At 47.9% G+C, this 21,145-nt stretch overlaps 1 protein-coding gene across 1 annotated transcript in view; it reads right to left on the bottom strand.

The window, feature by feature from the left end:
• Positions 1–21,145, bottom strand: part of IGDCC4 (immunoglobulin superfamily, DCC subclass, member 4) — a 59,376-nt gene that overhangs the window by 10,672 nt on the left and 27,559 nt on the right. The window contains 13 exon segments of the mRNA XM_009887393.1: positions 271–376; positions 865–1,002; positions 1,531–1,701; positions 2,387–2,423; positions 3,032–3,303; positions 4,080–4,187; positions 9,278–9,511; positions 10,086–10,259; positions 11,717–11,854; positions 12,927–13,091; positions 13,839–14,249; positions 14,779–14,934; positions 17,607–17,741. Of these exon segments, the coding sequence (XP_009885695.1) occupies positions 271–376; positions 865–1,002; positions 1,531–1,701; positions 2,387–2,423; positions 3,032–3,303; positions 4,080–4,187; positions 9,278–9,511; positions 10,086–10,259; positions 11,717–11,854; positions 12,927–13,091; positions 13,839–14,249; positions 14,779–14,934; positions 17,607–17,741 (2,245 nt within the window).

The following is a 21,145-nucleotide window of genomic DNA, read 5'->3' as shown; positions in this document are numbered from 1 at the left end:
TTCTTTATTTTTTTTCTCTCTAAAAAACACCTGTAAGTCTAACAACGCAAATTAAAGAGAAACTACTGAGAAAATAAATCAGTGAAAAGATTATATTAAATAAATTCCTCAGCTAGCTAGCACTCCCAAGGCTCAATCTTTACATTAACTGATGTCATATACTGCATCCCCAACAGCTCAGCTGAACACGGGAAGGAAGCTCACAGCGGTTCTTTTGTCTCTTTCCATATCAGACTCCTTTACCTCCTGCAAAGGTGAGGCGACACCTACCTCTGCTTGCTGTTGCGGAAGCTGGCACACATGCAGAAGAGTATGCAGAGCAGCCCCAGGCAGACTCCCACAATGATTCCTGTGACAGAGTGGATATCCAGAACATCTAGTAGGGGAAGGACAGATAACGCCATTTCAGCTGCCAGCAGGAAGAAGGTACAAAGTATCTTAGGTTCAGAGAAGCACCAGCTTCACTAAAACCAAAAGGTGATGCCTCTATACACATAATGGAAGAAGACTACTTGGCAGTAACAATTTAGAGCAGCTTAAAGCAAAGTGGCATCTATGCATATTCATTAATTTCACGCTCCACAGGCCTAACGGAAAGGCAGCAAGATGCGGGTTGCATGTGCCTTTCCATGGGAAGAGAGATGAATTTCTGTGGGACAGGTTCTGGCGCTGCCTGAGGCCTGTGGAGCTGCACATCTGAGGACTCTGCCATGATCCTCTGCACTGGCCAACCACAGTCCCATCTCACACCCTGCACAGGGACATCAGGCAATTGCTTGGCAAACAGAAATGCCACTACTGACAAAAGACGGCCTTCAGCAATGCAACTCGTTTCCAGCACCAGGACAAAGGGGAAATTCGTACCAGACAACTTCTCCCGGAGGGTGTGCACGTCCTTAACGTTTGAATAGGGACCAGACCCCACGACTGTCTTTGCTCCCATCTTGAAGAAGTATCTGGTATCACTTTCCAGGCCATGCACTTCAGTGCTGAAGATATTTCCTAACCAAAGGCAAGACAAAAGAGGTTTAAAATATGCAGTTTCAAGAGTATTCAGAGGCTGCACCGAAGCCACAGCAGAATTCTGTTGGACATTCAGAAGTGAGGGATTCTGTGTCATGAGCTCTAAGATGTAATTCATGCACCTCTTTGGTATTAACGGACTTGCAGCTTAAAGAGCTGATGATACAGAGTGCACGTGGTGTTGCTGGCATACATTCTCCTAGGAATTACTGGCTGCCAGCCTGTATCTGCAGGATGTTTGATGGATGATAATGGCTATTTCAGCCCTAGACGTGCATGATTTCATGTCTCTCAGTAGTCATGTCCTTGGACACTCCTAGATGACCAGGAGCAAGGCCCAGCATATGCTCTCATGAAAGGTGGCAGCATGAGCTTTTGAATGTTTATGTGCTCAAAGTGAGGCAAAAATCAGGGCAGCGGCACTGAACAACCAGGGCTCTGTAAGCAAGGAAGGTGGGAGGAGGAAGAGGACCTGGTTGAGCATTACAGTACCTCAAGGAGGCTCACCTTCTCGCGTCAGCAAGGTCCACATGTCATCAGGCTGTGTGTTGTTGGCGTTGTACAGGATAAGGTACTCCACAATGATGCCGTTGGGCTCAGCAGGGGGGCACCAGTGCACCTGAACAGCGTAGGGGTTGAGCGGGTGCAGCCGCAGGTCAGATGGAGGAGTTGAGGGACCTGAGAGACAAGTAAAGTCCCAGCATGAACAGCAGAAATGAGAAGAGCAGCATTCAACCTGAAGGGCATGATGACTGCTCCTTGTCTTCTGTGAATCCTTCTCAGTGGTGCCACAGTCATGTTTGCAAGCATAAAATCCTGAGTGACATGGGTGGCCAGACATGTCATCCAAAGAAGCTGTGGAGAGTGCAGAGGGGAGGCTGCTGAGCCCGAAACAGGGCAGGACTTGAGCATCGTGGCCAACCAGCCAAGGGAAACGTGACAGTGCTGATGAAGCCATGCAGCTCAGTTTGAGACTGCAACGTTGGCCATATTTGAATGAATATTCCTGCACACCTCTGCTCCTTGTTGCCTTCTTCTCCATCCTAGTCCCAGCTAGGAGCACGACACACCACACCTCCAAAGCCAGAATACCAGAGCTCTCCCTGATGAGTAGGGTTTCTCTTAACCCAGAGGTAATCCCACAGTAACACACTCGTCTGTGTTTACAAAGACGTACTCCTTTGATGGGCTTGGGAAAGCCACCAGGATGCTTCGCAGCTCTCAGCCTTATACGTACTCAGGGACACCAGAGGCTGGAGGTGATCTGAGATCACCACATCGCTCAGGGGCACATTAGGAGGGATTTGATAGAGATTCAAGAAAAGCCAGGAGAAATCAGGATTCAATTCCCATAAATACTCACGGTCAGGAAGGGTGAACCTTTTTACTAATGAGAATGTCTTCATCCGAGCTGCCGAAAGAGGACACATTCACAAGGCCATAAACACTAGATGGTTCTCCCACCAACCGCCATCTTGGTACCTTACCAGAAGCACTATAAGAGATGTTTTTAAGTCCTACAGTATTTGATTTTTCATCTAAAGCTTTATCTCCTGCAGCCATGTGAATGCAAAAGCACTCAGGTCCCAGTTACAGAGCAAAGTTCCCAGCCTCCAGGACCATTTTTGATGTACTTGCGGAGAAAAGCTTAACAACCTAGCCTCGTTATAAGCTGAAAACCTGCACAGGAATCCAAATTTAAAATACATCCCCAAATTATTACAACTGCTTAAACTCTACCAATTTTTAAACCAAACTTGTGAGGACCATCTCACAAGTCATGAATGCTTTCAGAACGGTCGTAATTGCACCTGGCTTTGTTGTTAACAGGGAAACAAAGATGTAAGGTCCGATCAGAGCAGAGAACGTGCAGAGACCAGCCAGTAAATGATCCCCTGCTATTTAAGTCATGGGCAAGTCTCAGTGCCACATTTTACCAGCTCTGAATGCATCCGTGACCAAGGCGGACCTTTCCAGAATGTGAAGCACCCAGGATTCTGCTCAGCACTGGAACTTCCATAAAGGTTCCTCCTGCCCTGTGTTTATTCCTGACACGAGCAATACATGGCAGATGAACCCACAGCATCCTGCCTTACCTTGTGTAGTATGTAACGAGAGAGGCATTTTTCAGGCCCCAAGGGCTGAAGCGCACAGTGTAGTTGACAATCTTGACTGTGGTGAAGTCAGGTTTCTTCCACCTGAGCCATATGGAAGTTGAGCTGTTGGACTCAGCATAGACTTGGACTGGAGGCAGCGGAGGACCCTTCTGCACAGGGGGATCTATGGTGCAAGACAAAATGAGAAAAGAGATGTGGCGAGGTACATGGCAGTAAGGCAATGGACAGCCATCATGGACACAGAAAACACGGAATGAAACAGGCCTAGGTCATGAAGTCTGCACCAATATGGTGGCCTCCAACGTACACCTAGATGCCCAGCTTAGCCCTTCTGTGCATGCAGTGGTTCATGCTCTTCCTCACGTGTGGGAAAGATCACAACGAGGATCCACGCACCAAGGTGGTGGTGTATTACTGTGGAGCACAGGAGGTCAGCTTCAAAGCTGCCCACCTGACAGGCCCACACCAGGGTAAGAAGGAGCCCAGACCATTCACCGTCCCACAACAGACTGGCAGAGCTGAGAATGGAACCTAGGTCTTCAGAGCTTTTGCTTTCTTTATAACACCGCAAAAATCCTGGCATGCTGCTAATTCATGTTCTCAAATCTTTATAACACAAAAGATGAAACCCAGGTTATTTGGCATTTCCAAGACCATCCATAAGCCACTATCGGGGCCAGAGAGAACACAGTGAAGGCCATCCACATGCAGTACAAGAACAGCCCTAATGAGAAGGATATTTTGCTCCTTTCTCTCCTTCCCGAGACAATTCCTCCAATGCATTTTGCAATGACTGTCAAAGGGAGTTTCCTTATGTTGGGACCTTCTCCATTTTCGTATTGTCCTTCAAGTTCATCTTCTGTAACTTTACCTCTACCCTTCCTTTGAAGCCACATGCCAAGCAGAAGAGACAGACAACAAACGAAGGGCATTCCTCACCTACTGCTGTTGCAGGTGCCTTTTCTGTTTTGCCCTTCCAAACCGCTGCATAACCATCTTCGTGCTTATTGAATGCCACCAGCTTCACCTCATAGAGTTTCCCAGGAGCTGGAAAAATCAATCAGGGTTTGTCTGGGGTTATTTTTGTTACCAACCCTCCCCAGTTAGACATGGTTTCTTTAATCTGACCAGCTTTTCTCACCATCCAAGAAAGTAGCTTGAACAGAGTTGTATTTGCTAAAATACATCAGGGAGCCCCCCTTCCTCTTACGGGCTTTTCACATGCAAATACTGTCTCACAACTGGTGCATGTATCATCACAGCTACTCTAGTTCTCCCCTCACTTTTTACAGATATTATCAGCAGCAAATGGAGTTGCCCCAGCCACCAAGGGTTAACCAGTGTCATGGCCTGTAGCACATCATCTCAGGATCTCCTGATCCTTCTCCCTTGCAAACTATTAAAGAAACCTATGCACAACTATTCTCTCTCCCCCACTGCATTGTTTATTCCTGAGGAGTGTGGACAATCTCTCCTCTCCAAAACACACATCCCATTTTTAAAGCCCTTTCTGATTTATTCACTGCTGTGAGGATCTTCCTTCCAGCAAGTCCTCACACGCCCTGTTAAGTCACTGTCAGCTTTTGTTGTACAGTGACTATTTTGCCTCCACGAAGAGTTTCTTTATTTGCAATTAGAAAAGCAACAGTGCACACAAAACCCACACCAGAAACCTGAGGGTCCTCATTACACACCCTTCCCATCAGACAGCCATGTACTCTAAGGGGAACATCACACTGACCCAAACGGAGCTGCAGGACAGGGTGCTCTCACTCTAAGCAGTGCTGCCCTGGTCCAAAATTCGCTTCCCTCTTTCCTCTGGACTTTCATCAGCTGAAACACTGCTCTGCTGTGTTAAGTAACATCTGAGGTGGTTTTTTTTTTTCATGGAGATGTTTAATCAAGGAAACAACTTCGGAGAAAGAAAGTTCTCAAATAAGACACTCGCCAGCTTCTCCCTTCAGCAGCCAGCCCATTCAGAAGCTCAGTGACAGCCATCCAGACTGTCTTTCGTTGCCTTGGCTGCAGTGCATTGATGAAGTTTCCTAATTTGGGACGTGCCTGTTCATTCCCTGCCCTGATAGATCACTGCTCTCTTTGCCAGACAACGTAAGCAGAATAAAACCTTTCTTATTGATGCCAATTTTATTATTACTGCACTGATTACGCTCCCAGAGGCTAATGGTACCAATTACCAAAGGCTTTCTCTGCTCCACAACACATGTTCACGCTCAGAATATAAAAACAGTTCAGCCACATTTTTCTCCCTGAAAGAATCCCAAAAGCAAACAGAGTTTTGTCTGCCTCCAAGGCAGCCTGATCTGCATTTCCACACTCTCCAGCCACAGAAAAATGCTTTAAATCCACACAAGGGGGAAGAGGCCAAAGGGTGCTCAACTTCCAAACAGCTGAGACCACTGGGCTTGGTGGAACAAAGAACCCCACGGCCTGTCTCTCGCCAGCACACACACTCCGCCTCCTGGCTGAGCTTCACTGGGACACGAGCTCATCGCAGATGATGTGATCCAAAACCATGAGGAAGAGCTCACAGATGTGATGCAGCTGTGGGCAGCTCCTGTTGGAGAATGAAGTGAAGGAAAGGGCAAGTCCTCCATCTCCATCCCTGGGTAGGATCGATACAGCAGCCACTTACATGTGAAGCCAGGGGAGCTCTACTACAAGATCAAGCAATTCACATTCTGAAAAAGGGGCTATTTTGGATTTCTCAGTCAGAGGCTTGGCTTCAATTTTTGTACACAGACCCAGATGTTCAAGCTCTTAGAACATGCAGACATAAAGCTCTATCAAGCTGTCAAGAAGCTAGTAGGCAGCACGAAAACAGATGTATTTCACTGCATTCCATCATACATTAAATATAAGCAGAATAATCTAGTCCAGGTCATTTCAAATCACTACTCTGGATGACTGTGTAATATATCCAATACGCTAAATATGTTGTTTCATTCAGTTTTTCAAGGTGTTCATGTTGGCCAGATGCCATATGCCATACTTTTCCGTAAGTGGGAAAATACCCTGATCTCCACGGAGTCCCTCCCAGAGGAATGCACTTTTCCTTCATGGGAACGTAGAAGACAGGATCAGACCCTTACCATTTATTTTTCATGTAAATTACAGCCCTGGTAGTTGCACACCATTACTAGAATGTAGATGGAAATGAAGGAGAATTTCTCAGAGAAAAGCCCTCCTGGTGATTCAGGACAGCTTCCTTTTGATTTGGTGGGCTCATGAAATTGCTATTTCTTCTGTGCCTTTGAACAGCTGCCCACCTCTCGCAGGATTTCAGCACATAACACTCAGACAAGATACAAAGCGTATCATTAACAATATCACTCTAAGGAGACATGGTTTGCTCCAGAGGTTAGCATGAGCGCAGGAGAAATGTATTCATTCATTTCAGAGAGCTCAAATGAAGACAGCTGGGACATTATTGAAGGCAAAATCAAGAAGCTAGATGTTGGGGATAAGGCAAAGGACGAGGAAGAACTGGTGGACAAAGCTGGCACCATTGTAGTAGCAGGACCAGCCAGTGCAAGAGAAGACACAAGAATCTTGCACCGGACCAGCACAAGGACCCTCACCGCAATGTAAAACATAGCCTGATGTTACAGGACACTAGGGGAGGGAAACGTGGGCAGGGCTCTTTGCCGATTTAATAGTTGTGCCATCACTGTGAATAAAGGGTAACTGTGCTCAAGAAGCTCTGTCCGAAGCTGCTTTCTGCACGCCCGTCCACCTCTGTCTGAGGCATGCCTCGAAAGGAGCTGTGTCCCCAGAAAGTGCTTCCCCTCTTGCCCTGCTGCGCTCCTGGGAAAAAAAACCCAAGGAAAACCAAAATCGAGCTCTGCAGGAACAAGCAGTGGGACAGGAGTTTTGTCTCTCAGATCACATCCCAGACCAAGACAAGACAAAGGGCAGAGCCTTGGCTTCAGTGACACTGCAGAGACGTGGAGCCAAGGGGTCTATAGTGGCTGTGTTGCAGCAGTACGTAGCCTCCAGTGGTGAAACTGGACCTTCTTTGTACTGACATAGTATGCAACCACATCTGAGCTACAGCCTTGTATTTCCAGGATTTCCTGACACCATTTCAAACACTGGAACAGGCTTCCTAGAGCAGTGGCTGATGCCCCATTCCTGTCAGTGCTTAAGAAGGCATTTAGGACAATGCCCTTAATAATTTGCTTTAACTTTTGGTCAGCCCTGAAGTGGTCAGGCAGTTGGACTAGATGATCATTGTAGGTCCCTTCCAACTGAAATATTCTATTCTATGTAAATAAAGAACATTCCATTCCATTCCATTCCATTCCATTCCATTCCATTCCATTCTTATCTCTTCAAGCTCTTGACCCAATTTGTGGTTTCAGCCGTGACACCTCTTCAACATCCCACCTCCCATGGGCCAGCCTGGGCAAATTTCACTCTCCCACCAGCCACTACCATTCATCAGCATTCAGCCCCCATAACCTGACATCAAGAGATACGCCCAAGAGACAGTGTTGGGTATTTTGCTTGTTTGTTTTTACAGAGGGATCTTAGAAGAGGTTTCCACTGCTGTGCTTCCCAGGCAGACATCCATGACCTGGGAAAACCCCCCAGCTGATTCCCCATCAGCCAGTGTCCAGCAGCAAGATCACGTTAGGGCTGCCAACCTTTCCTGAGACTGCTACCCACTCTGCCTACAAGACCCCTACTGCAGACTAAAGTACCTGTGCAGGGTAACTCCCTGCCATAAACCTAAACCCTTCTAAATTCCAATCACTCCTCCTCCTTTTTTTATGTCCAGACCCCCTGCCTTTCTCCGCACAGCCAGATTCCTGACCTCTTCCTTTACTGTACGCGTGCAGGAGCATGTCATTCAACAGTGTAAGGGGGAGAAAAGAGAACATCCACGGCTGGAAGAAACCCGAGACTCTCTTCCTGACACAATGATAGCTGATACACAACCACCACATCATAAGGAAACCATTAGGGTTTGATGGATGCCCAAATTTAAGGAAGTAATTATAGAAGAACAAGCAGCCTTCTCAGCATCATCATGCCAGAGCATTTGGAACCAATTCAGCCTACTCCCGAGCCCTTCTGCTAACTGACTTGCCAGTGGTTAGTGCAGCGCGTGATGATGTTCACATGTGGTTTCCTCAGCGCAATAATTACACACCTAAATTCTTCAGAGAAACTCATAACTGTTAACACCCTCTCAGTGGCAGGATGGCTGCAACATGGCTGGAAACCTACTTAGCGATGACACAAACTGTCTTTCCAGGTGCTGCAGCCTGACCTTTACACCATGCATAACATATACGCCAGACGTGTAAGATGAACCAGCACAAGAAACACTCGCCCCACAGTCTCAGCTCACTGGGCAGTAACAGGGATGAAGCATGAACAGGGGGATGGAAGAACTCTAAGAAGCAGAATCCTGTTTCAAGGATGCATCTGCCATGACTCCCTTCTCCCTCTCCATCCTGTATCAATGGGCAAACCAACTAATTAGTACAATCAGATGTTAGAAACATAACTCCTTATGGGAAACACCAAGCACAGTTAGCCAGCAGGCAGATCTGACTGTGGTGCAGACTTGCTCTCCAGCCACGGACACCCAGTCTTCTTATCCCTTTTCCCTGGAGGTGGAGGAGAATGCTGACCCAAAATTAGCACGCTGTGAATCAACCCACCTCTGCATTTTAATAGAGATAGATTTCAAATAGCATTCCTTTATGCAGCTTCTTAGAAATACACAGGGAAAGAGAGATCATTGTCCTCACTGGAGATTTTAATCTAGGCACTCTTTATAGTGACACAATAAAAAACACTAATTGATTCAAATCTACTTATTAGAGTATTCTAAGTATATTAGTAGCCCTTCATAAAAATACAATCCCTGCTACACTGGTGTCAGAAATTTCTGTGTTTTAAGCTCTGCTTAGAACAAGCCCCAGGAGTCCCACTCCAAAAATGATTTTGGGTGCTCTTAAAAAAAGCTCACACGATCCTGGTCGTATGTATCTGCAGGGAAGCAGATAACTGAGCCTCTTGGAAGCACCCCGTGACTGCTACAAAGTACAAGAGACACACCCTGGGTTTCCACACCAACTGTTAAGAAGATGTAACCAGCTAACCTAGTCGAGTCAGCTCGTACTGCTTCACTTTCTTCTTTAGTTTTATGGGTCCTACATCCCAGCTCTCATCTTCAGCACCATCCAAAGGACTTTCATCGCTGGACTCCTCTGGGCCCACTTCTCGGTAGTAGAGTTTGTAGCCAGATATCTGGGCATGGTTGGCTGGGGGCTGCCATGTTATCAGGAGAGACTCCATCTTTGCTCGGACTTTTAATTCGGTTGGGGCAAATGGAACTAGAAGAAAAGACAAGAGTCAAGTTGCTGAATGTTTTTCTCCATTTCCCTGCTCTACTGAATCCTCCCTCTCCTTGGCGTTGAGTGAGGGGTGTGAGGAAAGGCTCTCCTGTGAGTGGGATGTCTCTACTCTCTGACAGAGTGGTACAGTTCCACTCTAGTGTTGAATTTACCAGCCAGGTGATACAGGAAAAAACAATGTCACAAACAATGTCACTATGGGCATTTCTGAATGTATTCTGACATAACACCATCTTTAACCACTGCTGGAGCCTGGCTTGGGCTCAGCTGTGTTTGGAAGAATTGTCTATGCACTCCCAACTGTCGTAACACTGGGGTTTGGGGATTTTGTTTGTTTCTTTCTTTCTTTTTTAGGAATTTTCACAGCTGCATACGAAGGGAGGACCAGGCAAGCAGCAAGACATACAGGGGCTGCTCAACAGAAAGATGAAGTTGGGTACCAAAACCAACAGTTGTAATTCCCTAATGAAAGCAGGTATCTCCAGTCACGCCTCAAGTTCCCCAATATCCTGCACACCCCACGCCAAATCCCAGGCATCACTCAGCCTCCTACCACGTGTCTGGTTGTCTCTGTCAGGAGTCCGATGCTGGGTCCACTCAGAAGGGGCTCCATAGCCCACGCTGGTGCTGGCTGCGATGCGAACTTTGTATACTTTGTTGGGATGGAGCGAGTAGAGAGTGATTTGTGTCTCATTTCCACCCACTTCAATGGAGGTAACCTGATCTGCTGGAACCAAGGTGACACCATTGAAAACATGGTTTTCGCAGTCAAAGAGAAATACAACTGAGCAGCCAACAAAGCCCAGCTACCCCCATGCGGTCTGCATGCCCTGGACCAGCTTGGCTTTGCCCAGTGCAGTCTCATGCCACCAGGAAAAATGAGAACTAAAGACTGGGTGGAGCTGATATCCTGACTGGCAACCCCCTTCATCACATTCAAAACTGCAAGTTGCCTTCAGCACCACTGAGCCTGCCTGGAGGGGAGCTGTCAGAAACCTTACTGCTGCCGACGTGATGGCAGAACATGAGTGCAGCCGATGGTAGATGATGATACATTCCAGTGCTTCTCATTGTTGTATTTAAATCCTCCCCTTAATTTGAAACAGAACTGTCCAGCAGTGCTACTTTCTGCAAAATTCACACCTTCCCCCATGCCAGACTGAGGTTTTATCGCTCCCTCTTCAGCCCACCCAAGTTCATAAGGGAGATAACAGGAAATTTAAACTGACAATGGCCTGCAACTTTCACTATAACAACTAATTGATCTTGCTGAAGATTCATTTTGCGTGTTTGGTGAATGCAGAGGTCTCGCTTTCCAGCTTCACCTGGTGTAAGCTCAGCTGGGAGTGCTGTCCCTGCTATGTAACAGCATATTGCTGAGTGTGATCCCTGGACTGCAAACGTTTCCAAGCTTTTACGATGCCACAGAGCCACGTACAGGCTCAGGAAAAACAAAACAAAACAAAACAAAACCAAACCAAGAGCCAGGAGCCACAGCACAGACTACTAATACAGATCAAACACAGGGGAACATGTCCAGCACTTCATCACACTCCCCATCCTTCTCTTAGTAAGAATCATGACCCTGGGAAGTGAGAAGCTGCAGAGCTTTGACGGTTTTAAGAGCAAATACCCAGAAGGATTTGCAAAGCAAGCACACGTGGAAGTGGAACAGCTGCATGCAGCATAGGTAAACATTACCATCCCTGCTGAAGGCTTCTCACAGTGTCTGACAATATAAATAAAACCGGTCAAAACTCAGCAATAGAGCAATATGGCCTGGCCTGGACACTTGCTTAGATTCCATTTTAAAGGAATCAAATGCATTTACCCTTCTTCCCCAACCATCATAAAGCTCTTCCCCCCAAAACACACCGTGCAGATGGCACCAAAGGGTTGCTCATGCAGATGTTCATGGGCCAGCACAAATACGCAAGCGTCAGGCCATTCCCCTGGGGACACAGGCTTCTTCACAATCACAGAAAAAGGCATCTCGGAATACTGTGAAGTAGCACCACACCGGCACTGCTGTGACCAACAGCAGCAGAGCCAGGCTGAGAGGGCTGTTCTCTCCTGGGTAAAAAGGGGTTCCTTTGTTTTCAGCCTTGCACCTCCTCCCCTCAACAGGACTGCTGGAGCAGAAGACACATCCCCCCCCTCTCCCCCAAATGGCATTTCCCTCACCTCCCTTGAGGGTGCAGTAGTCGATCTTGTACTTCGTTATCTTGCCGTTACTCAGCTCTGGAGGAGGAGGCAGCCATGTCACACGGATGTCACCAGGAGTCATGCTCGACAGGGACAGCTGAGGGGCAGCACTAGGAACTGGGTAGAAGCAACATCAAGAAGTCAACAAAGACTGGGGCAAGACCTCAACACACCTCTGCCAGCTGAGTTGGCTGGGGGCCACTACCTGGTCTTGGCCCTGCCCAGTCACTGGCGACACGCTGTCTGTCCCCGCGGGAACCAATACCCCACAGCTTCTCAGCGGCTCAGAGCATCGGTGGGGTGTCTGGGGAGGGGAGATGGTGGGCTGCTCAGCTTGAACAGCCTGATCAGAGCCTGCTGCCCACACTGCATTGCTCCCTAGGGACCCCGTGTGCACTGCAAACTGGGCAGGTTGGCACAGACCGGCTAATCTGCCTGTGCCGTACTGTGGAGCACAAAGGAGACGCTAAAGGAAATGGCTCATAGATTGAGAGACTTCAGTCCGGGAATCCCCATTCCCTTGAGAATCACAGCTCTGTGCTGCAGGCAGCTTTCATGCTTTCAAGTCAGCTTTTCAGGCTTCAGACACATACACGTGGGACCATACAGTTCACTATGTCAGGAGTATTAAAAGCACATAATGCACCCTGCAGCATAGCAGGGGCTTGCACGAGGTCTGCCAAAACCATCACTTCTTGCCTCTGTCCTGCAGTCTGTTGAAAGCTGTACAAGTCCTCCCCTGTTGGGCAGCTGTCCTTCTGGCACTCTGCCTTTACTGCTTGCAAAATGCTACGTGACAAATGGTAAAATCAACACAGACTATTTGCTCTTAAGGGATCCCAACCCTACAAATCGCAATAGATGTCTTTCTTTGGAGCTGATATCAGGTTTGGCCCAAAGTCAAGTTTGGAGCAATATCACATTTGCTAGGTGAAAGCCCAGAGGGGCTGACTGCAGTTCCCACAGGATTCCTAGGGGTCCCAGTGTCAGTAAGACCATTTTCACGATCTCCATCACCCAAGCTGACTGTCAGACTAGGGTGCTTTGGTTTTGGTTAGTTTGTTGTTTAGTTTTTTTAAAAGGGCTTCTTTCTAGGAGCTGAGAGTACTCCCCATAGCATATTCAATGCTAACCATGAAACAGGTCAAGAACATTTTTTAGGCACCAGTACCCATCTAATTCAACGCACCATCCTCCAGGGTCTGAACAATAATGGAAGAGGATGTCCGGCTGGCTCCAAGCTGAGAATATGCGACCACGTAGAAGACATAGTTGGTATTGGGCTCTAGGTCCTTGACTTGCAGCTCAGTGGTATCATTATTGACAGCAAACTGGTATTCCACGTTATCTGTTCCTAGAGCCAAGGAAACACTGATTAGCAGGTCAGTGAACTGCCAAGACACTCCTCAAAAAATCACTTGACTAACAAAGTCCATAGTGTAAATCCATCTTAAAAATGACTATGTCTTCTCCAATTTCCCCAGTATCTGCACAAACCCCATCTCTTAGGTGAATTCTTTGGGCAGAAAAATTCAATGCCTTAATGTTCACATCTCCACTTTGACTCAAGCTCCTTAATCCATGCTAAGGCAGCTGAAGTTACCAGCTTAATTTTCAGAGGAGCTCTGAAAACAGTTCAGCAAGAGTATTGGTTTGCTGTCTGTTTGGGAAGACAGACCCCAAGAGACCTGAGTGCCTTACTTCAGATTCTGAGTGTGAATAATTTAGAGATTACCCCTTTACACAATATGGCTGTTTAATACCTCCATTAATAATCACATTCTTTGCATATAAAATCAATGTGTTGGAGGAAAAAATAAAAAATAGAAATAAATTCCAGATGTGCCTTGTCCCACTAGAATCCTGACAACTCAGCTACATGGATATGCTACTGCTGGTCAACAAGTTAGCATATGTCAGCTAATCCACAGGCACTGTCACAGGCTGATGCTGACTCCAGGAGAAAATTTCTTTACCCGCTATGAAAAGGGCTAAACTGGAACTGCCTCACACTTGTCCCTAGCTGGGAAAGAAAGTTAACCTGTGCCTTGTGTCTTGAACCTGTGACACAGCTGTGTTGCACAAGGCAGGTAACACCTACCCGCAGCCCGCTGGTAATGTAAGGAGAAGCCAATGATCTGCTCGCTGTTGTACTCTGGCCGCTCCCACGACACAAGGACTGTGGTGCTGGAGAGGGACACGGCTGACACCTTCTTGGGAGCGCTGGGCAAACCCTCCCGCACAATCACCGAGAGCTTGGCAGTGGCACAAGCCATGCCCAAGCTGTTCTCAGCCACGCACTGGTAGTAGCCAGCATCCTCCAACCCGATCTGATTGATCACAAGGCTCCCGCTGCTCTGCACCTTCACCCGCCCATTGGAGAGGATGGCCTCGCCGTTCTTCAGCCAGTGAATGGTTGGGGCTGGCTCACCCTCCGCCTTGCAGACAAACCGAGCCGTGCTGGCTCGGGTGCGAGAGATGGTTTCTGGAGCCTGGGAGATGCTGGGTGTAGCTGGAAGGAGAGAGGACAAATTAATGCAGGAAGGAGGAGGAAAAGATAGCAAAGCAAATCCCTTCTCCTCCCCACTCAGTGCTATGTTTTATTCAGTAGCAGCTTTGCTTACAAGATAGGATTTGCCAGGCAGACTCTAGAGGCTTAATTTAGACTGTGTCCAAAAGGAAAAATAAATTCTGTATCAATCATGTGCTGCGTTCCCTGATCCTAGGCTGTTCTCCCTGCTGGCTTCCATGATACTGAAAGTTAATTGCTGATAGAGATTTCCGTGGGGGAACCCTGGAGAATAAGAATAAGGCATAAAATGGTTCAGTAAATACAAGGAACTAAACCCCAAATTAAGGAGGTGACACTCCCACCGAGAGCTATCCCAACCCAGGGCCTCCTGGCTCTAACCTGGCTCCCATCTTACCCAGCATGGGCCACAAACACAACTTCTCAGGGATCTCCTGGATGTCGGTCCAGGTAACCCACAGCTACCTGGCCAGGGTTTCTACCTGGAGCGTTTATCCTGCTCTCTACTCACCAAGAACCCGGAGCTCAGCTGCGGCTGTAACGAACTGCCTGGTCTGCGGTTTGTTAGCACGGCAGACGTACACCCCTGAGTGATGGGGCTGGCTGGAAGGAATGAGGAGATTTGTCCGGCCCAGCACTATCACATCTGTGGAAACAGGCTTTCCATCTGCAGGAAGAAACGTGCACAAATGTGAGAGGGAGCCCCAAGCTGCCCTTTAGGAGGGCTTGTAAACAACGTGTCTACCAGAGTCAGGATCACAGCTGGGGAGCAGAGAGACCCCAAAATCCCAACCCCCAGCCCGGAGGAGGATTCCTGCTGGGACATTCCTCAGTGCTTGACTGAGTGTCAGCCAGCCCAAGCCAACATTGGCCCAAGGTTTAGTTTAGCCTGTAATAACTGGAAAAGTTCTGGTTTGGATCAAAACAGTCTCTGATGCCTAGGGTGTGCCTGCAATGAGAGCCCCTAGGAATAGCACATTCAAAGGAAAGCTATGCTAACACAGGTTTTGGAAAAGCTGCTGGATCTGCCCGCTGACCCCCATGCACGAACACACACACCTCCTCCCCTCACTCGATAATGCAAATGTCAGCAAGAGCACCGAATCACTAACAACTCAGGGGTTCTTCCCTTCTCTGTGTTCCTGATGTGAAACCAAATTTACTGAGCTTCCCGATTCATTCTTTGCCCCCAGCTTGGCTCCTGATCTGTAAGGTATCAGGACGGCATTCTCCCTGGGGCTCTGGTGCTCGGGTCAGAGACCTGGGTCACAAGCTGCCCTCTCCCCATTCTTCTGGCTAGATGCTCAGCACTGCTGAGTAGGGAAGAAGGAAAGGGTGGCTCCAGCCCCCTAGCCAGAAGCTGAGCCATCCTTCTACAACTTCAAATAGCCCTACGCTCCTCCACATGTCACGCAGTAGGTTGGTGCTGGGTACTGTTTATTCTCAGCATTGCTCTGATGTGAGAAACACGAGGACCATGATGGTGGTACCACTGAATGAGTGTGGGTGAGCAAAGCCAAGAGCTGGGGACAGAGTATCGGCAAGGACAGTCCGGCCAAGGAAAGGCTCAGATGGGAGGTCAGGAATCCATGGCCACCTCTGGCACAAGTTAGCAGAGTGGGAGAGCCAGCCCATTTGTGCAGTACCTGCACAACACCAGACGTTGTCCCTCTCCACCTGCAGAAGCATGGATGTCCTTCAGACAGCAAAAACTCAGTACTCGCCTGCCTTTGCCTCTCACGGATTCAGATGAGCCTGTACCTTGAGACAGGAGCAAGCTCTCCACCTCCACTGTGTGCAGCTGCACCTACTTAGCACCATCAGCAGGGAACGCAGCTGAAATCAGACCCTCTGACCCCTCCATCCATTTTTGGGGGTCTTCAGGTGGCCTCACAGTTCAGTGGCTGCATGCTCAGAGGAGTAAATCTGTGCACCCCACTTGTACTGGAGCAGTTTGAAAATCTGATTCCAGATGGTAGCAATTAGCTGACACCACCAAGGCTGGCAAGAGCCAAACTGGCAACCTGGTGGTACAATCCTCAGTGTTACCTACATGACTAATCGCCCAGTAACCCAGCCTGCTCCTTAATGACGTCTTGGAAAGAAACAGGCTTGTTTAACACAGAATTGCACTTTTAAACCATCTTTTCTAACTGAAGAGTCCACACCAGGAAGCAGAGGGGGACCAAGCAAACATTTGAAAATAAAGCATGCAAGGAACTGTTTCACCATCCTTTCCCCCTTCTTCCTCTTCTTCCCCCATCCAAAAAACTTTCATAGTGATAATTAACTCTAATAATATCTGCTCTACTATAGGCATTAGTAGGTCTCGGTAAAGCAGTAAGTGATCTAGCATGGGAAAGCTGAGTATTTGTAATTGTGAAGTGCACAGGACAAAGCAGAAACATTTCTGCCCAAAGATTTGTTCCTTACTGATTAGATTTCCAAAGTTGTATCCTCTGAGATATTTTCGCTCCTTTTTTGTGGGGAAGAGGAAATATTTATATACACTAAAATCACTGCCTGTGGACAAGTCTGGGCTGAAGACCAACCACAATAAATGGTTACAGGGGAAAGGAGTCTTAAATCGTGACCCAGATTTATGAAAATGACTGAGAGCCTCTTCTGAGGGAGATTTGACTCCTGAGCTGAGAAAGTCTTCAGTCAGAGCCTCTGAAATACATCTGATGGATGTGACACTGGGTGAAGTGACATTAGCATTCTACACATGATTTAGGCTATCAGCCCTGGGTAATGTATGCCAGTCTGGCTCACTTGTACACCTCTGACGAGACCTAAGCATCTTCTCAATCCTTCCGTTACCAATCTGACCACAGTAAGATTTTTCGAATAAAAACCTCCCAGCAACACTCCCAGCCGCTCCAACGATTAACAGATCTTACCATGTTTTATAATCCCGCAAAATAATACAAGTTACTTCTCCAGTGCAATGGCAGATTACACAGAATTCCCACTACCCTCTGAGTCCCCAGAGGAGTGGTATAGACCTGACACCGTCTCATGACCTTCACTGCTCAAGCTCATACAATGAGGATGACTAATTTAGATCAAAAGGCATCCAGGCACTAGAACTTCATATATTTCACAGGTCAAACAGCTATAAAGTGAGTTGCTTGCTTTGTAACCTTCTAGATTTAATTAGTAATTCCAGTTTAGCAAGGATACCCTACACTGTGACACTGCCTGCATCATTAGGTACCAACATAACAAGCACCGTTTCTGTCCCACAGATTTTTCTGGTTTTTAACAGATTTTAAAAATAAGCTGTCCACAGGTTCCTCCTGACAACAAAAGCTTAATTCTGTCCCTCACACTCACCCTGTCGTATCCAGGAGACGAAGGGGGTGGGATCGGCAGCTGCCATGCACTCCATCACCACGCTCTCCCCAGCCACCACTGTGGTATTCTCTGGAGCTGCGACGATGGTGACATCTCCTCCTGCTGGCTGGGAACCTAATGTCAAAAAGAAAAAAGAAAAGTCTGTCCTTCCAAATTGCAAAAACACAGGATGTAGAGCCCAGACACTCTGGCCATGCTTCCCCAGGTAGTCTCACAGGTGGTAACCGCCCATGCCTAGTTGGAGGAGAAAAGCAGGTCTTGTTTTTACATGACCACAGTATTTTTGTGAAAGAAATGAATAAGGGGATGCCCTGCAGATTTACTCTAAACATACTGGCCCTAGTAAAAATTAATATCAGGATTTTCAAATGGAAAATAAATAGTTTCAAGCCAGCACCTTCATCGACTATTGCTAAATGGATGTTTGTTAATTAGATGAAATAAAACACCGCTATCCCCAAACAGAGCAACACAACATACCCTTTGTCAAGGCAATGTAACAGCTCAGAAAGAATCTAGTGACCTGGTTAAAGAAATTCTAACATCCAGATGCTGTACTGTAAACCGCAACAAAGAGAGGTCAAACCTCTGTGTCCAGGCCTTCACCTGACGGCACAAAGACTACATCAGTCATCACACATCTGGAGGACAGAGCACTCTTTAGCTTAAACGTGCACAGACGAACAGCCAACATGTAAATCAAGCAACATTTACAGGAAGGTCTATAGGCTGCACTGCACAATGTCCTGAGAACAGGATGGGGATTTTTTGCTTGAAATGAACCTTCTGCCTGTGTCTGCCCACCGCTGAGCAGAGGTTAAGGGAAGGTTACGGAAATGCCTTTGCAGTGGCCAAATTTCTGTTGTCAGATGAAAACAACCGGAGCACTCTTGAGCAGAGCAGACTGTTCATGACCCTCAACAGTAGCAACCCTCTTCCTTCCAGCTCTCCCAAATATGTCTAACTCTGAGGGACACTTTTGTTGTTGTCCTCATGAAGGAAGAAATAACTGCAGAGGAGTCAAAGAGTACAAGTAATGCTTAGGCCTGCTCCAGGTGCTCCCATGATTTAGCAGATAAAGTTGGTAGCAGCAGCTCTCAAACAAATAAAAGCAGGAGCTTTTTGCACAGCGTGCAGTTAAATTCACTGTCTCAAGATGCTGCAGAGTTCAAAACCAAGAGGTTCAGATGAGCTCATGAAGGACAACTGGGACTGTTAAATAGGAAGGTCTCACTGAAGTCCTCAGCCCAAGATGTTCCCACATCCCTGACTGTCAGATGTGAGGGAGTTGTCCAAGGAAAGCACCATGTCCTTCCTGCCCAGTTTTTTTTTACATACTTTCCTCTAACATCTGCTGTGGTCACTTTTAGAGATGGCACTGCAATGGCTGAACCTCTGGCCTGACCCACACTGGCCATTCATGTGGCATCCAAGCAACACTCATTGATACTTGACTTTCTTGCGAATACAAACCAGAGGCCTCAGCCCGCAGGCCTGCCTGCACAGAAGGAAGCTACACACTGCTGCACCGCATGTCCTGCGCTCGGCTATCTCCAGGCTTGTTGCCATTTACTCTAGCGCAGAAGTCTTGCCAAAGACAGTGGTTCAACACTGAAATTTTCTTGCAGTCAATACTTGCATGAAAGGGATTTCCATCTGTAGTATTACATGAGTATAGTTTAAAAGGAGCTGGCAAAATCCCTGAGGCACCAAGGGAAAACGGGAGAGAGCAGCAGCCAGTGCTTGTCCAGCAGATGGAAGCAGAGACCAAGGAGCGCCTGCAGTCCCCTACCTGGGGCAACAGCTGGACCACGCTAAAATGCAACGCCAGCCCTGGGCAAACACCAGCAAATAAAAGCTGCCATGGGGCGTGAAGCAAAAGCCAAGCCAGCCATCCTCCTTCCAGTAGAACAAGTGGACTACACAGAGGGCCTGGTGGGTACAGGCACATACAATCCTCTTTGGTGCTCACAGCACGGTGCGGGCTGGCCAGGGCTTTGCTACACTCACATTCGTTAGCGGTTCACATCGTTCATGCCTACAGACACTTTCGGCCTCGCAGCCATCATGTCCAGCTGCAGCAGGACAAGTTGGGGGACAGAACAGGGACAAGAAGAAACCACATCAGACTATGGATTCAGAGGCCTCATCGACAAACAGATCAAAGTCCTGGCTGCTCCTAACTGCAGCGTCAAGGCTGGGCTTGAGAACTACTGAGACAGAAAATGTAAAAACAGGCATGAGAGCTTCCACAACAGGCACGTAAGCTGAAGGATCAGAGAAATGCAAGGCTCTTTGGAACAAGCAGCTTTCTTTTAAATCCAGCTCCAGTTCAGCAAAGCACTAAAATCCACAAGTAATCATCAGTCCTGCAAATCAACTGAGTGCAGGGACTGCAGCAAGACCCAGCTGGATGGATGAGGCTGCGCAGCACATCGCTAATGTGAGGCCTCTACCCTTTCTCCACCCGATACAGCAGACAGCAACAAGGCAACACTGGAGAAAGAACAAGGAGAAGAAGCTTTCCAGCCAGGATTTGGAAGGAAACACATGAGAAAGCACCAGAAGCAAAGGAAAGGGCTTTTATATCAGCCACTACAGGGAAGGCCACAGCGCTGGGAAGACACTGGAGAACCCAACAAGTTGCGATGAGGATGGTTTTAAAGAGTGAGTTGGGAAAAGAGGTGCAAAGGAGCCAGGTGGGGAGTAGCTCTCTGCTGAGGGACTGGCAGTAGGGCTGGACGTGGTAACACCTTTCCACAGACCACTGGCTCAGGCCCCGCTCACCCTGTGCGAGGCTCAGCAAGCCTCAACTGCCCACCCTGGAGACCCGTCACCCATCGTGGGGTCACGGCAGCTTTTGATGGAAATGAACAGGGCAGCAGCCTACACCCCAGGTCCTGGGAGCAGGAATATACGGGAACAGACTTCCAGCCTGCCACGGGAATGAGCTTCTTTACCCAACACTACCGGCTGCCCGAGACATGGCTGAAATGCGTCCGTGTGCATAAAGCTGTCCTTTTCTGTAGTGCTGGGGGAAAAAATAAATCTAGAGTAAAAAACACAAGACTAGCCAGATGGCAATATATTCCTTGCCAGATTTCCAAGCAGCTTTCTGCACCAAGCTTAGGGCAGAGGAAGACAGAAAGCTCCTCAAACCCGACTTAAATGCCCGTCTGTTGCATTCAGGTGCATGGCCCCAGGTGCTGGCAGGCAAAGGCACCTTACAGGTTATAAAAACTTCATGTGAAGGCACTTGTCCTACATCACTCGGTCCCTCAACAGCTGCCTTGTAGTGCTGCCAGTCACTAGGAGAGGGATTTTACGAGCTGCACAAACCCTCACTCTGAAATGGTCCCAGCTCGTGGCTTAGCAGAGCTGCCGTTAAGTGCAGCTGTAAAGGCACAGGCTATAGCATCACCCTTCCTTGGCGCCTTGCATTTCTCCTGGCTGGGGAAAGACCAACGAAATGCCTCACCACCCTCACTCTGAACAGTCCCGCAGCAGCACCACAGGCC

The sequence above is a fragment of the Charadrius vociferus genome, unplaced genomic scaffold, assembly GCF_000708025.1.
Source record: "Charadrius vociferus isolate BGI_N301 unplaced genomic scaffold, ASM70802v2 scaffold190, whole genome shotgun sequence".
Lineage (NCBI taxonomy): Eukaryota > Metazoa > Chordata > Aves > Charadriiformes > Charadriidae > Charadrius > Charadrius vociferus.
Note: the sequence above shows the minus strand (reverse complement) of the source record. Positions and strands in the feature narration are given on the sequence as shown.